We start from the raw sequence: 14,850 nt of genomic DNA, 5'->3' as shown, positions 1-14,850 counted from the left end.
AAAACTATCTCTGTGGAGGGGCGCCTGGGTGGCGCAGGCGGTTAGGCGTCCGACTTCAGCCAGGTCACGATCTCGTGGTCCGCGAGTTCGAGCCCCGCGTCGGGCTCTGGGCTGATGGCTCAGAGCCTGGAGCCTGTTTCCCATTCTGTGTCTCCCTCTCTCTCTGCCCCTGCCCCGTTCATGCTCTGTCTCTCTCTGTCCCAAAAATGAATAAACGTTGAAAAAAAAAAAAAAAAAAAAAAAAACAAAAAACTATCTCTGTGGAAAGCAAACAGTTTTAATTGGCTATTGGGTAATGAAATCACAGCAAAAAGCCCAAGACCCTCAAGCCACAGTTTTGTAAGAGGTCTTGCTTTCAGCTGAGCTCTAAGGAAGCACACATTTTCCCCGAGGCCCAATAGCTCTTCACCTCACATTCAACACCTGTCCTGCTAGAACACAGCTACAGCGGACTTAACTGAGAACAAGACATTCAAAACTTAAGCATCTATACCAGGAGACAGAGTCTCACACTTGTGAATTTCACTAGTCCTACCTTGAGAACTTCCATCAGAAACGAAAATGCTAAACTCAGAATATAGGAAAAAAAATGCACCCTTACAACCAAAATAAAATATTCTGGCAATCCTGGGAACACTGGCTGTGTTTCAGCTACAAGACTGCCCGGCATCAGACCAGTCTAAAACAATGCTCAGAGCCCCAAAGCAAATAAATTGGAGTTGAACGGCTTTGAAGCTGTTGAGGTACAAAAGGGAGAGTTCTTGGAGATACTTTTTATTCTCAGTCGGATAGTAATGTTACAAACAACAAAAGACATTTTCTAAGGCTCATGGTGTTTGCTTAATTTATTTTTAAAACGCACACATGACCCATGCCAACGCAAACACCAGCAAGGCTGGGAGGACTTTCCTGGCTCCTCTGGGTTTTCAAAAGAGAGTCATGGTAATATCATTAAACCAGAGTTTCCTGACAATCCCCTTCTGGTACAGAATGTACTAAATGGCCAGCCAACAAGGACAGGTTCCTCTGTTCTGCATTGCTTCCTCCCTGGTCACAAATTCTTTGGGAGCTCCTAAAGATGAATGAGGAAGTCTCTACAACCTGACACTAAGGGTATAAACTACCTTCAGAGAGGGGCGCCTGGGTGGCTCAGTTGGTAAAGCGTCCAACTTTGGCTCAGGTCATGATCTCATGGTTTGTGGGTTCAAGCCCCACATCAGGCTCTGTGCTGACAGCTCAGAGCCTGAAGCCTGCTTCAGATTCTATGTCTCCCCCTCTCTCTGCCTCTTCCCTGCTCATACTTTGACTCTCTTTCTCTCTCTCAAAAATAAACATTAAAAAAAAAAAACAAACTACCTTCAGAGAACCAACAGACTTTGCTTCTGCCAGCAAACCTCATCACAGTATGGTTTAGAAGAACATTAGACTCAAACTGGGTCCCTGGGTTCCAGCCCATGGCCTACCCCCAATTTTCTATATGAATGTCAGCAAGTCACTTACAACTTCTTCATTATTTTGTCAAATGAAGAGTGTAACTACAGAAGTCACAAGACTGTTATGAATTAAGAATACGCGCAGTAAATGTGTTTTGGATAACACAAAGTTTGTTTACATGTTACATGGACAGTATTGGGCCCAGTTCAGTCTGTGAACCTCTTCTCTATCTATACCAGTGCTTCTCAAGTAGAGCGATTTTGTCATCTCTCTGTCCAGAGGACAGTTGACAATGCCTGGAGATACTTTTGGTTGTGAAACGTGGGGGTGGGGAGGTACTACTGGCATGTACTGGGCGAAGGCCAGGAATGCTGCTAGACATCTTACAATGCATTAGACATCCCCCATTCCCTACTTATCTTCAAGACTTCTCTGGTCTAAAATTTCAATGGTCTTACTACTTTGATGAGAAACCCTGCTCTACACTCATCATTTAGTGGACTGCAGCCAGTCTCAGAGCATTAGAGATATAATCTATACGTCACAATTGCCAAATTTGTATCTTCACCCAGACCTCTCTACTAAACTCTAGATGCAACTCAGATATACAACAGCCCACCTGACATCTCCATTTGGATATCTAAAGAAATTGCCAATATGCCAAAAATGGAACTCCTGACCTCTCCCCACCTCTACCACAGTCTTTTCCTTCTCCATTGATGGCAATTCATCCCTTTAGTGGCTCAGACCAAAAACCCTGGTTTTTCACTCTTTACTTCTTTTACCTTTTACATCTTTACTCCATTCTCTCTTACATCCACTTTCCAAAGCAGGGGTTTTATTTATCACCTCTCTGCTCAAAGCCCTTTAATGGCTTCCTTTGTCCCTCAGAGCAGAAAGCCCAAAGCTTTACAGAAGGGTCCATAAAGCCCTCCATGATCTGGTTTCCATCCTCTGATTTCACCTTTCTCTACTCTCCTCCTTCACTCTGTTCTTTAAACAAACAAGGTAAACTTCTACTTCAGGGTTTGTACTGACTGTCTCTTTGCCTAAAATATTCTTTCTCTAGATAGTTTTTGCAGAAATAGAATCTGCCTTTAAAGGGAATAAGATAGCCCCTAAGTATGTTCTAGGTCTAAAACACTAAACATGTTCAAAGAGAGATTTTAAATTTGTTCCAGAAAAGTAAAATTTCAGAGACTGTATCTTTTGGCCTCTTGAGGCCTCAAGAGGTATAGGTGTTGCTGTTACAAGAGTGACTTAATGGAAATTTCAATGTCAACAAAAATCTAAACCCAACTAACTATGGAGGTTCTAGGCAATCTTTTCCCTTGGGAAGCTAAAGAGAAAGGCTGGTTTCTGTAGTTTGTGAGGGGAGGCGGTTTAGTAGTAGAGAAGTCATGTAATAGTCAATAATTGGCTTGATCCTCATTTGAAAGGCAGCAATATGTTATAGAAAGCATTCTCTCCCTAGCTCACAGCTGTTAGCTTGGCTAATAATATGTACTGGAACACTATTTGTGATTGGGAATCAATGCAGTACACTGTTAAGAAAGCAGGCTCAGGAGTAAAAAACAATTGCTTTTGTTCATATCCCAGTTTTACCATTTCCTAGCTGCCTGACCCTTGGGCAAGTCATGGAACCTGTGTACCTCAAGTCTCAGCAACTGTAAAGTAAGGGAAATAGCAGCGCCTGCACCATGGTACTGTTGTGTGCACCAAATGAAATAATCCATATCAAACACTGAGCCTGCTGCCTCTGAGGAACAAATACTGGGGGGAAGAGAGGTGACTGGTGTTTCTGTAATAAGCTTTGTAAAACTACTTGGCTCCTTAAACTATGTACACACTGATAGTTTTCACAATAAAAATTAAATTTAAAAAGTTCTCAGTGCAGTGCCTGGCACATAATAAGTACTCAATAAATGGTAGTTTCATAGCTCTAATTACTGCATTCTGATCAGCCTCTGCCTGGCTGTCATGTGCCTTTGTTACCTGTCCCTTGCCAGAGGAAAACACAAGCTGGAAAAAATATCAAGTGACCCAAGTTTTCCTTCTAGCTTCGCTTTGAACCATCTTTAAACCTTTCATGAAAGGGTCTGTGAGAATGAAAATTCAAGTTTCATGGCAGTGGGAAGGTTATACTGCCTGCTATCACCTCACACAACCAAGTAGCACAGCTGTGGACACCACCTACCTGCCTTCCAGTCAAATCCAATGCCCTCTGAACTGGGCAAATGTTGAACCCAATTCCATTATGTCACCCCAAACCCATCCCTTATTATTATGCGAAACCAATTAGCTACTTCAAAGTAGACAGTAAGATCCACCTGCCATTATATCCTCAGGCCTACAGAGCAAAAGATTTGCTTTTCCCAAACCTCCCCCAGTAACCTCTAGTATGATTTCTGAACTCTCACCTAAACAGAGAGAAAATAATTCCTCTATGCCTTCGTCAACACAGAAAGCAGCAGGTTAGGAGAGAGTTGACTTCTGATGTAATAAAAGCAGACTGACTCCTGCTCTAGCTCCAGATCCAAAACGTACTAACGGGTGGCAGTCAGACAGAGATGGGAAGAGAAGCAGGTGGGAGTGTGGGCAGGCAGGGCAGATGGCACTCGGCAGTGGCTGACGCTGGAGGAGCACGATGAACCTCCCCACAAAGATAATAACAAGTTTCTCCTTCTGAACCAGCATTTGGCGGAAGTAATAACAGTGCCTCAGACTGTAATCCAGTTTAAAGGAGGAGTATATGACATATACCAGCTCCAAAGATTTTTTTTTTTAAAGTAAGAGCAAACACAAAATAAAATCCATAGGCCATGTAACAAAATAAATGAATTTGGGATTCTTTTCAGTTCCCCCAGTGTAAATTATTACCCTTTTGTTTTCTTTTTTAGAGAAAGGAAGTGAAGCATCTGGCCTTCCTCAAGAACAGCAGCCTCTTGGTTTTTGACAGCCACATTCTTATTCCCATCTGTCCTGAATCAGATTGTTTGGCTGGTGTCTTTTTTCCCTCTGTAAGGCCTTCTTAGAAAACATTTAGACGTTAAAAAAATTACTGGCAAATAAGAAAACGAAGCATCTAATTTTAACAGGACTTATCTTTTCCTTCTGGACTTCCAGAAATTGGTTTTTGTTGTTGTTGTTGTTGTTTTTTTTTTTTTTTTTTTTTTTTTTTACTATTCTCACACTGTCCAAACAGAAGCTATCCTGGCCTCTAGAGAGGAGTCAGAGAGCTAGAATTCATGGTGAGACTGGCCTGGAGTCAACAGAGTGAGTACCTATCCTACTGCGACTCTGTCCTCAGAGGCTCTTGAGCTAATCACATAGAAAGGTTCATTAAAGTAGCCCTACTCTTCACCAATACTTGATCTGACTGTTCATATGGCACAGGTCAACCATAACTGAGCTGACAACGAGGCCAGCCAATTTCTAACAAAAGCGAGGAGTCAGATTTATGAATCTTTTGTAGGTCAGCATATACTTACTTTCCTGACTCCCTCTGACAGCTCTCATGCAGGGAGGGGCCAGGCCCTCTGGATTGTGGGATGGAACTAGAGCAGGCATTCCCACCCAGAGTTTCCCCCGAGACACGGAGTACTGAGTCCAGAGAGCTTATGGCTATTCAAGTGCGGCTGGGGAAGGGTTCCAGAGATGCCCAGTTCCTGGCACTGACATACGTGCCATTATGTTGACATATCCACGCAGCCCTCATGGAGCAGGTGCATGAAGCAATCTTTTTATTTCATCCTACCAAACTTAGCAAGTTAAACTGTAACTATGGAAGCAGCAGGGAATTATATCTGCCTACTACAACCATGGTCATGGGCTTCTAGAGCATCATGTTCTTTCTCAGCCTTAATGGCAGGCAGGGAATTTCTTTAGAATAAGTCAAATCTATTGCCAACTCTGATCCCGGACACCAAGGCATAAGGTATTCCTCCTATCCATCCAATGAAGACAACACCCTGGGGTGAACTGAAAACACATGTCCCAACTCTAGAGCCCCAAGGGTCTCTTTCATCCTTTCCATTCATTTATAAATAAAAGGGTGCTAATTATTATAAACACCACAAGGTTTATGTACCCCAAGAGTTATAAGAATAGTTCTTATTTTTATCAACCAGGAAAAGAAGTCACTACTTTAAAGATTCAACAAACAAGGGAACTCTCCAAACAGGCAATCTTCAGTTTACATTAGAGCCACTTATCTTATTTCAACTCTGCTTTCTTTTTACTCCTTCATGATATTGATCATCAGTTCAGTAAATGCTTTCACTCAACATAGCCTCCAGCCCAAAAGGAGGATCTAGGGAGAGCCCAGGTTCACCTACTAATAATGAGTTTTAGTAATGTGGCACCTTGGATTTGAATCCCAGCTCTGCCTCTCAATAGCTATGTAATATTGGGCAAGTAACCAGGTCCCTTTGAGCTTTTGTTTTCTTGTCAAAAAATGAGATGATACGTGTAAAGTACTTGGCAACACATCTGGCACATATGAACAGCTAAAAAGTAATTCTGGCATATAACTGATCTCATCACTGTGTCAAGTACACCCTCCAAGTATACCTTCGAACATACTTGAGCATGCCTGCCTTTAAAAATAAATAAATCTAGGGGTGCCTTGGTGGCTCAGCAGGTTAAGTGTCTGACTTCAGTTCAGGTCATGATCTTGTGGTTCACGAGTTCTAGCCCCACATGGAGATCTATGCTGACAGCTCAGAGCCTGGAGCCTGCTTTGACTCTGTCTCCCTCTCTCTCCGCTCCTCCCCATTCGTGCTCGCGCGCTCCCTCTCTCTCTCTCAAAAATAAAAACATTAAAATAGTTTTTTAAATTTTATAATAAATAAATCTATATTCTCAAGCCAAACATGAATGTTTAGAATTATGAATAAGCTCTGCTTTAAGATATCCATTTAAGTACAGTCCCAAATCTTTTCAAAGTCATTTATAATTATTTCATCCACTGCTCCTCAAATGAAAGCACTGCAAATGACTGAACCCTTCTCTCGTTGTCCATCATCCACATCTCCTGACCACACGTCTCTTACTCATTCTGCCCTCAGCACTTAAACTGTACCTCCACTCTCTTTCCTGTCTATCCTTCCAAATCTATCCTTTGAAAACCCTTTTCCATCAACCCAATCTCTTCTTCCTCTCTGCCCTAACTCTAATCCACAGTCATACACACAAATTACAAAACACACTTTGACTGTTGTTCTCAGTCCATACTTCATCTTGACTGAACTGTTCTCTAATTGCTGTGTACATGTTTCATCTCCCCTACTGTACTGTAAGCTACTAGTTGGAAGGGGTAACTTCATTTATTCAAGTCTCCTACTGAACAACGTACACTGATCTAAACAGTACACAGATGTGTTAATAAATATTTACTGATGACTGTTTACACCACTACCCTTGTTCCTAAGAAGTCTTAAGAGGTGGAGCTGACTCAACTTTAGCCAGAAATGCTTTTAGAGAACTTGCCAGATGTTCACCTAAGTGCATTCTGAATAAGATTCTGCTTAAATTAAGAAACAAGGGAGGCTCCAATTTCTCTTTGGCACCTAAGTGCCATATTCTCAATGTATTATAGCCAACAGTCTCCTTAAATATCATCTCCAATGAGAACCTTTTCTCTGAGGTTCTTGCAAATACTACTTCTAAATGATCCTACAGAGTTCATGACAAAAAGAAAAAATACAAAATTAGGTAACATACCATGAATTCATCAACCTCAGGAAATCTCAATAGCGTCACCTAGCCCAGCCCCTCCAAAAAAAAAAAAAGTAACATGGTAGGACCTCAATTAAGGCTTGTAGGTAATCCATTCTGACCCCCCCAGTCAATCTCTCCCCAGCTCCCACACCCCAGGCCAGGGTAATGATCACAGAATTGGCCAAAAGGCATCAGTCCCTAAAGGGGCTCCCTACAGGAGCTGCAAGCAACTGACAGGTTCACAACTTAAGAAGATGAGTGCAGTGCCCTGGCCAAGAACACCAGCCCTCTCCTAAGACCACAGTGACTACTGAGCCAGGCAGCTCACAGTTGGGTGAGGGGGCTTCCATTATATAAAGTACTTGAACAACTGGTGTTTCCTCCTCCAACTCTCATCTTCCTATTAAACTCAATTGCAACTTCCAGTTCTAACAGGGTAAGCTTCCCTAGGGCTTGGCTCACTTAAGCACCTTGAGCAGTCATACTCTGGATGATTAAATTTAAGGAAGAAAAATCTGGAGAAATAGGAGCTTGGAGGAAAACCTTTTATTATAGTGTTTTGACATGAAGTCTTTCCTCAAATACAGGCAATTTTCTGTCTTGCCAATTAACTTCTCTTACAGCCTGTACAACTACCATGATTCCGCAGAATCTTTTAGAACCATCTAAACAACCAAAAAAATCAATCCTTTGTTACATCACTACTGAATGAAGTCTCTTACTAGATTGTGTGGGGGAAAAAGAATTCACATCTCTAGGTTTCTTTTTAATTTATCTCTTGATCTGGACCATATATAAAGCATTAGCCAGAAAAATACCATTCTTACAACAGACAAGCAATTTGTCTCTCAAATAAATATCAATTTTATTTTAAAAACTTGAGGGTAAATGCCAACATGAAGCAAGGGCAGACTTACCAGTTATATGATCATATAGGTGGGATGCTGGACCTATTACACAGCATTATTAATCAGAGAAGAATGCACAGGAATGCTCACAGGCCCTGCCATACCAAACACCTCCAACAGTGAGCTCTTAGCATCAGGGCTTTATTCAGCCAACCAAAACCAACAACCAAGAACCATCATCACCTTAGAAGAGTGTGGAAGACACGGGTTAATCAGCTAGCATGGAGAGAAACAGACCAAGAAATCAAACACCCAGAAAAGTGTCTCAGAACAATCAGAATATTTAACATCATGGTGAACTTAACAATCAATTCTCTCACTGCCCCACACATAAAAAGTCAAAATATCACTTGGACCACTCTTGGTTGTGGGTGAGGAGGTAGATGGGCCATAACCGACTGAAAATACATCGATAAGAAGACATACAAACGAGGTAAATGAAGAGAAAGCCAACAACAATATTTAGGATAAATAATTGAGTTTGTCTTTTTTCCTTGGAAAAAACAAAAGCCCCACCCAAAACAAAAAACAAACAAAACAACAAAAAACAAAAAAGCCCTAAAACCCCCAAAACAACAAAGTAGGAGGAAATTCCAAAGGTATGTTGTTGTTCTAGGTTTAGCATACATTTATACCAGAAGGATGGCTGGTGATATTTTGACTTTCTTTTTTTTTTTTAATGCTAAAGGTAAAAAAAAGTGTGTTCTTTCAACACCCAAACCAGAGCAGAGAGACAGTAGTAAATTACAAATGTGGATAAAGTAACATCCACAGGACATGAAGATGGGGGGGGGGGAGGGGAGAAGGGGTAGGTTTTTGTATTCTTGCTGTTGGCAGGAAAGCTAAGCAGTCTTAAAGAACATTCTAGGCTTCTAGGTTTGCCATGAAGGGGTATCACAAATCCCAAGGCCCACCACCTACCCCTTCTCCTCTTCTCCGAGGGCACCTACCTTACTGTAAGTCACTACTGATAAGTTGTTTGCGTGACTGCTGGGGGACAGATTTACAGAGTTCTGTGAGAGTCTATTCTCATCTTGCTCGGTTTGGTCAGGAGCAGGAGCCCATGTGTTTTTGCTGATCGAGTCGAACTCGGAACCCCCAGGGTCTTTTAAGTTGTTTTCATCTGATTGTCGGTTCTTTTGGGGAGAGGCAAACGGGTTGAAGTTTCCTTCTACCTTGCGATGCGGCTGTGTGTTGAACTCCGTTTCAAAAGATGACAGCTGCTGCGTTACTCCTAAAAGTCCACCCACCTCCACACTGAGAATCACCCAGATGACATCTGAAACAAAAAGGCAACTCACATCAATGACAGGCATACCCTCAAGGCCCACAGCAGCCACCACCAAAAACCCCAACCATCACCCAAAGCATAAAGAGCTAATTTTAAAAGCTTGCTGACAAAGTAGCGCAGTGCATTTGCACTGCGTGATTTTCTACATTTTTGGTAATGTCAAGTTCAAACTCCAGTACACATTCAGTAGAGGTCTATCATAAGACCCATGAAACTATTTGTGAAAAGGTTACCAGCTGATTCTGATGCACAGCCACATTTGGAAATCACTGCTCCAGAGAACAATCATCTTTAGGTAGAAACCCAAAAGCTATTTTCCCAGAATTATAATCTCTTTGTGGTTTTTGCTTTATTTTGAATGTATATAACTTAGAAAACTCAGGGCAGGCATAATTCTTGAGCCAAAAAATGCTTATAATTACTATAATAAGCAACCTATCAACTGTCCCCTCCCTACCTCTAGCAATTTAGAGTGACTACATATTGTCTGAATTAGGACAACTGAGAATAAAGGGGGAAGCTATTAATAATGACACCAGGACCTAAGTGTAAACCAGCACTAACCCTGACTATTAAGACAAATATCACCTAGGGTGTTTTTTCTCCTAACAACCTATGTGATCAAAGGATACCAAAAATTTAGTCTGTCCCAGACTTTCTAAAATAATCCAATTCAACACCAACTTTGCCTTTGTTATAATAGAGGGACACCCCACCATCTACAATTGAAACCATAAGAGATTTGTTTTAGAAGATGCACCACAGGACTTTTGGTCATAATTCAGTTATTTCCTCAACTGCCAAAGCTAAGTGTTCAAATAGAAGAATAAAGAAAGAGGCTATTTCCTTTGATGTTTGGCACCTCAATTTAGAGAACAGTGACATCAACTTTCCTGCTGGAAGGCTTTTAAAAAGCAAGCTGCAGGAAGGCCAAGAAGTGGGAACCCAGCTGAAAAAAATATGAAAATCTGTCCAAGGCTCTTAAATAACTGCTGAATGATTGATAAGAAAAGGCTAATAAAATTCATCGGTTACCTAAACAGAAATACAGGTAATATTAAGCCTAGGGGGGAAAAACACTAAAAAGTATAGTGAGGAGACTGAGGAAAACCCTCTTGGGCTGTGCTTATTCTCAATTTTCAATTTAGGTTCTGTATCTGAGGACGGCCATAAATACTCAATTTGTGTTCAGTGGTTTGGGAGCTCTATTAAAAACTTGGTTGCAAGCGAACAGCTAGGAGCCAGAACCCTAGTAAGTGGAGATGCAGTGACACCTGCTGTTCACTTCTGGAACTAGCAATTCTTTGCAGCCACTAGCTGTGCTAGCATGTTAGGAATGGGGATCCATTCCAGACACTTTTCATTAAGGCAAAGGTGAATCCTCATGTAAACTAGTACCATAAAAGTTCAACCTGTTAATTAACATTGTAAGCCAGGATATTCAGCATGCAACTTCACTCAGAAATCTGGGACAGTGCCAGGAATAGTGGGTCAGAGAACTTTCATTCAAAGCTTGAAGTCAATCTCATAAACCAACATGATGTAGGCCTTAAAGAACAATTCAATGGCAGGCACCCGAGGGAGATTCATTCCATGCTTTCCTCTTCTAGCTTTCTAACCAAAGGCAACATTTCTTCACTCTATTGTTTGTTTTCCCTAAACAGATATGCCCTGTCTTACAGCATATTAATTCTTACTTCTTCTCTTTCACCCCTCTGTTTTCCAAAATCCTTTCGTAAGTACATAATGTTTTACATACTCAGCTACAGGTCATGTGCTTCCTTCACTTTGCTTATGGGAAAGGATAGTCTTCTGAAGACTGTTATCAGTATATGAGGCTAATGACATTTTCCTCCCTGGCTTTAAGAGCTAAAGCTTCTTTCATATAACTCATAGAGCCATGTCACATGTAAGCCACTGCACTCTCTTCACCTTGGCTATTCTTCTGTACCATTCACAGGCTAAATACAGTAGCTGTAAAGAGAAGGTCATTTAAGGGGTGCCTGGGTGGCGCAGTCGGTTAGGCGTCCGACTTCAGCCAGGTCACGATCTCGCGGTCCGTGAGTTCGAGCCCCGCGTCAGGCTCTGGGCTGATGGCTCAGAGCCTGGAGCCTGTTTCCGATTCTGTGTCTCCCTCTCTCTCTGCCCCTCCCCCGTTCATGCTCTGTCTCTCTCTGTCCCCAAAATAAATAAACGTTGAAAAAAAAAATTAAAAAAAAATAAAAATAAAAAAAAGAGAAGGTTATTTAAGAAACCATTGGTTTATAAACGCCAACAATGAACACTCCAGTTCTGATCTTCTAAATATATGTCTTCTACATGGTTCAATCTCAGCCATGTAGCTACTACCACTAGCCTTCACATTTCAGAATGTGTCCATTCCAATCATGGTGTGTGTGTGTGTGTGTGTGTGTGTGTGTGTGTGTGTGTTAATCAAACAAATAAGAACAGCGACAGAAATGGACCCAATAAGCTTGTTTCAGAGAGGCTGACCATTTCCAGTTCTTGCCAGATGCCTTAATTACTGAGATAAGAACTGCCAGCCACGTTATTTTACTACTTGTGATGATAAAATCATAGCTGTAAGAAATCTTAGGGGTCATCTAATGGAACAGCTGCACTTTCTTGATAAAGGATCTGAGGTCTGGAGGTAGAAGTGATGGACCCAAGATCAGATTTCAAGTTAAAAGCCAACTTACATGGTGACTGAGAACGCTCAACTCAGAGTAACTGGTATAGCTCATATTTATTTTTCTTCAACAGAACTTGAGAACCCAAGAATCCAGGGAACTAAAGCTATAGTTAAGTCAGTCTTACTTCCCAGGCCAAAGTATCTTTACCCACAAACATATATGATCTTTGGCACCAAAAATAAGAAGGGGCCAACATTCTAGGATGTCCTAGAAAAGTAGCCAATAAAGTAGAACCAAGTGCCAAGCCTACACATTCAGGGCTTAAGAGCAAATGGAGAAACTGATTTTAGAATGTGTTGCCTTAAGGTGGTTTTCAAAAAGCACCTGGACCAGGACTTTGGAACTAGATGGTACTGTAAATATTGTTTCATTCAATTCGTCCCTTTTACATATAAAACCTTCAGAAGTATATAACTTTAATAAATATAAGCTTCCTTTTGTAGAAATGTATGATAAATTACTGAAGAGAGAACATGAACTTTTTATTTAAGTTTAGATTAGAAATGCAGAGTAAAAGGGAAATATTCTACTTGAAGCCCAACTCCATAATCTTAATGAACCATGGTGATATACAAAGACATCTCAGATAATGGTGGATATGTTAAAAACATATCTAAAAGCTAGCATCACAGATCAAATCACATTATAATAAACATAAATAAACATCTACAATTTGTCCACCAAAATAGAATTGCTAAAAATCAGTACAATATTCAAACTGGTAAATTTGTTTCTTGTGGGGATATGGGTTATTAGACAGGTACAGCATGGGTACATGTGTACTGGGGATGAACAGTGAAATGGTGGGAGCAAGGTTCCTCATTGTTGAAGAAGGATATTATAGATGAGCAAGAAAAGAAAACATTCTAAAATGAACTCTGTGGTACTAAATTAAAGTCCAAGACATCAACATAAACTCATGTTTATCTTGATATATATGCAGATGAAGAAACACAGAAACAATGATAGATATGTCAATATTCAGAGATTAGTATGTATACACATGCTACCCAGCTCTGCCTGCTGAGAAGGCCTAGAAGTAATGACAGCCCAGCAGCATTAAACATACCCAGTGGCCAGTGGTTTCTGAACTCCATTCTGCAATAAAAAGAACAAGGGGTCCTCAGAAAAATGGCTGATTCTAGGGCTAAGTCACGGAAAATATAAGATGAGCCTGGACTGTATTTGTAGTATCAGAAAGTAAGGAAGTGTTCAAAAAAAACCCAAAAGGATAAGAGTATGTCAAAGGGATGCATGAGTCACCTAAAAGACCTCCCTCTGGCCAAAGCTGGAATAATTCGGGCAACAAGATAAATAACATAGTACTGGATTATAACTCAAAGTATAAAAAAAATACACATGAGTCCTTAGTGATATAAACAAATGATTAAATAAATTGATGAGAAGAGTCAAATTTCTTTACATAAGAACTCTAAATAAGGGGTCCTTGGCTCACTTACAACTCTTGATCTCAGCTCCAACTCTTGATCTCAGTTCAGGTCTTGATCTGAGGATCGTAAGTTCAAGCCCTGCGCTGGGCTCTGTGCTAGGTGAGAAGCCTTCTTAAAGAACTCCAAATAATATACGCAGATACTCCTCCTTCTAAGAGATGGAGTTTAATTCCATATATCTCCCAACCCATTTTGAGTATGGACTAGACTCAGTGATTTGCTTTCAAAGGACAGAGAAGGGAATGAAAAAAACATAACTTTTACAACAGATAAACTGGCAACCAAACAATTTAACCAAGTGACCAATTTTAATCACTAGTGATGTTATGGAAACATCAGGTGCCCCCTGGGAGGGCACTTCACCTCTGCAGCATTGTTCCCCAAACCTGTAACATCAGTCTAAATTGAGGAAAACATCATAAAGGCTCAAACTGGGGGACATTATAAAAGGTAATTGCCAGTATTCCTCTAAACTATCATGGGTCATGAAAAATATGGAAAAGACTGAGAAACTGTCAGGGATCAGAGGAGACTGAAAGACAAGACAACTACATGTAATGTGGTATCCTAGGATGGATTCTGGAGGTCATGAGTGGAAAAACTGGTAAAAACTAAAGTCTGTGCTCACTTTGGCAGTGCATATATTAAAACTGGAACGATACAGAGAAGATTAATGTGGCCGCTGTGCAAAGATGACATGAGAATTTGTGAAGTGTTCCACATTTTTTTCAAAAATCTAAATAAAGTCTGGAATTTAGTTAATAGTAATGTACCAATGTTGAGGTCTTCCTTCTAACGAGTCGTCCATTCAACTAGACACACGAGTTCATTCTTCCACGCAGTGTGATGTCTCTCTTCTTCTGTGCAACCCCTTCTCAGTACACCAGTAAGGGCCAGTTAACAGTCTTCGAACAGAGGGAACAGCAACAACTATACAAATAAGCCATCATCTGGATGTGCATGTTGGGCTGAAGCTGCCCAACGACATCCAGAGCTTGCTTCTGTGACAGAAGTCACTTACAGAAAGCAATAATCTGCCACATCAATATGTCCCACTTGGTCTGGACATCCCCAGGAAAAGGCCAGGAGACTTGAGAAAGCACAACTTTTACATATTAAGTTTACAAAGACACCTCAAAATGGTTCAAACTGTGTGTAGGACTGAAATCTTGTAGGCTTCTGATGCCTAGAGCAAATGCCTTAGACTTGTCCCCAGGAGTCATGAAACAAGAATGCCACAACACCAGGAGACACAGCCTGGCTTTAGTCAGTGTGTATGTCAAAGACTACCATGGAGGTCATATCTAGGTTTGGACGTCGTGAATTCAAATCCTAAAGCTCAATGCACCTTA

The 14,850-nt window shown here is 40.9% G+C and overlaps 1 protein-coding gene and 1 non-coding gene across 3 annotated transcripts in view; one reads left to right on the top strand and one right to left on the bottom strand.

Annotated features, from left to right (window-relative positions):
- Window positions 1-14,850, bottom strand: part of ILRUN (inflammation and lipid regulator with UBA-like and NBR1-like domains) — a 99,273-nt gene that overhangs the window by 10,991 nt on the left and 73,432 nt on the right. For both annotated transcript variants that reach the window (XM_047101267.1, XM_047101266.1), the window contains one exon: window positions 9,014-9,342. In XM_047101267.1, the coding sequence (XP_046957223.1) occupies window positions 9,014-9,342 (329 nt within the window). The remainder of the gene's footprint in view (window positions 1-9,013; window positions 9,343-14,850) is intronic.
- Window positions 14,123-14,225, top strand: LOC124529459 (U6 spliceosomal RNA). Its single transcript, XR_006966356.1, has one exon. It is a non-coding gene; the product is annotated as a U6 spliceosomal RNA (small nuclear RNA).

This window comes from Lynx rufus, unplaced genomic scaffold (assembly GCF_022079265.1).
Source record: "Lynx rufus isolate CCGP_SWC_20201006 ecotype Redwood Valley unplaced genomic scaffold, mLynRuf1.p SCAF_6, whole genome shotgun sequence".
NCBI lineage: Eukaryota > Metazoa > Chordata > Mammalia > Carnivora > Felidae > Lynx > Lynx rufus.
The sequence above is the reverse complement of the archived record's forward strand: the minus strand, read 5'-3'. Positions and strand labels throughout refer to the sequence as shown.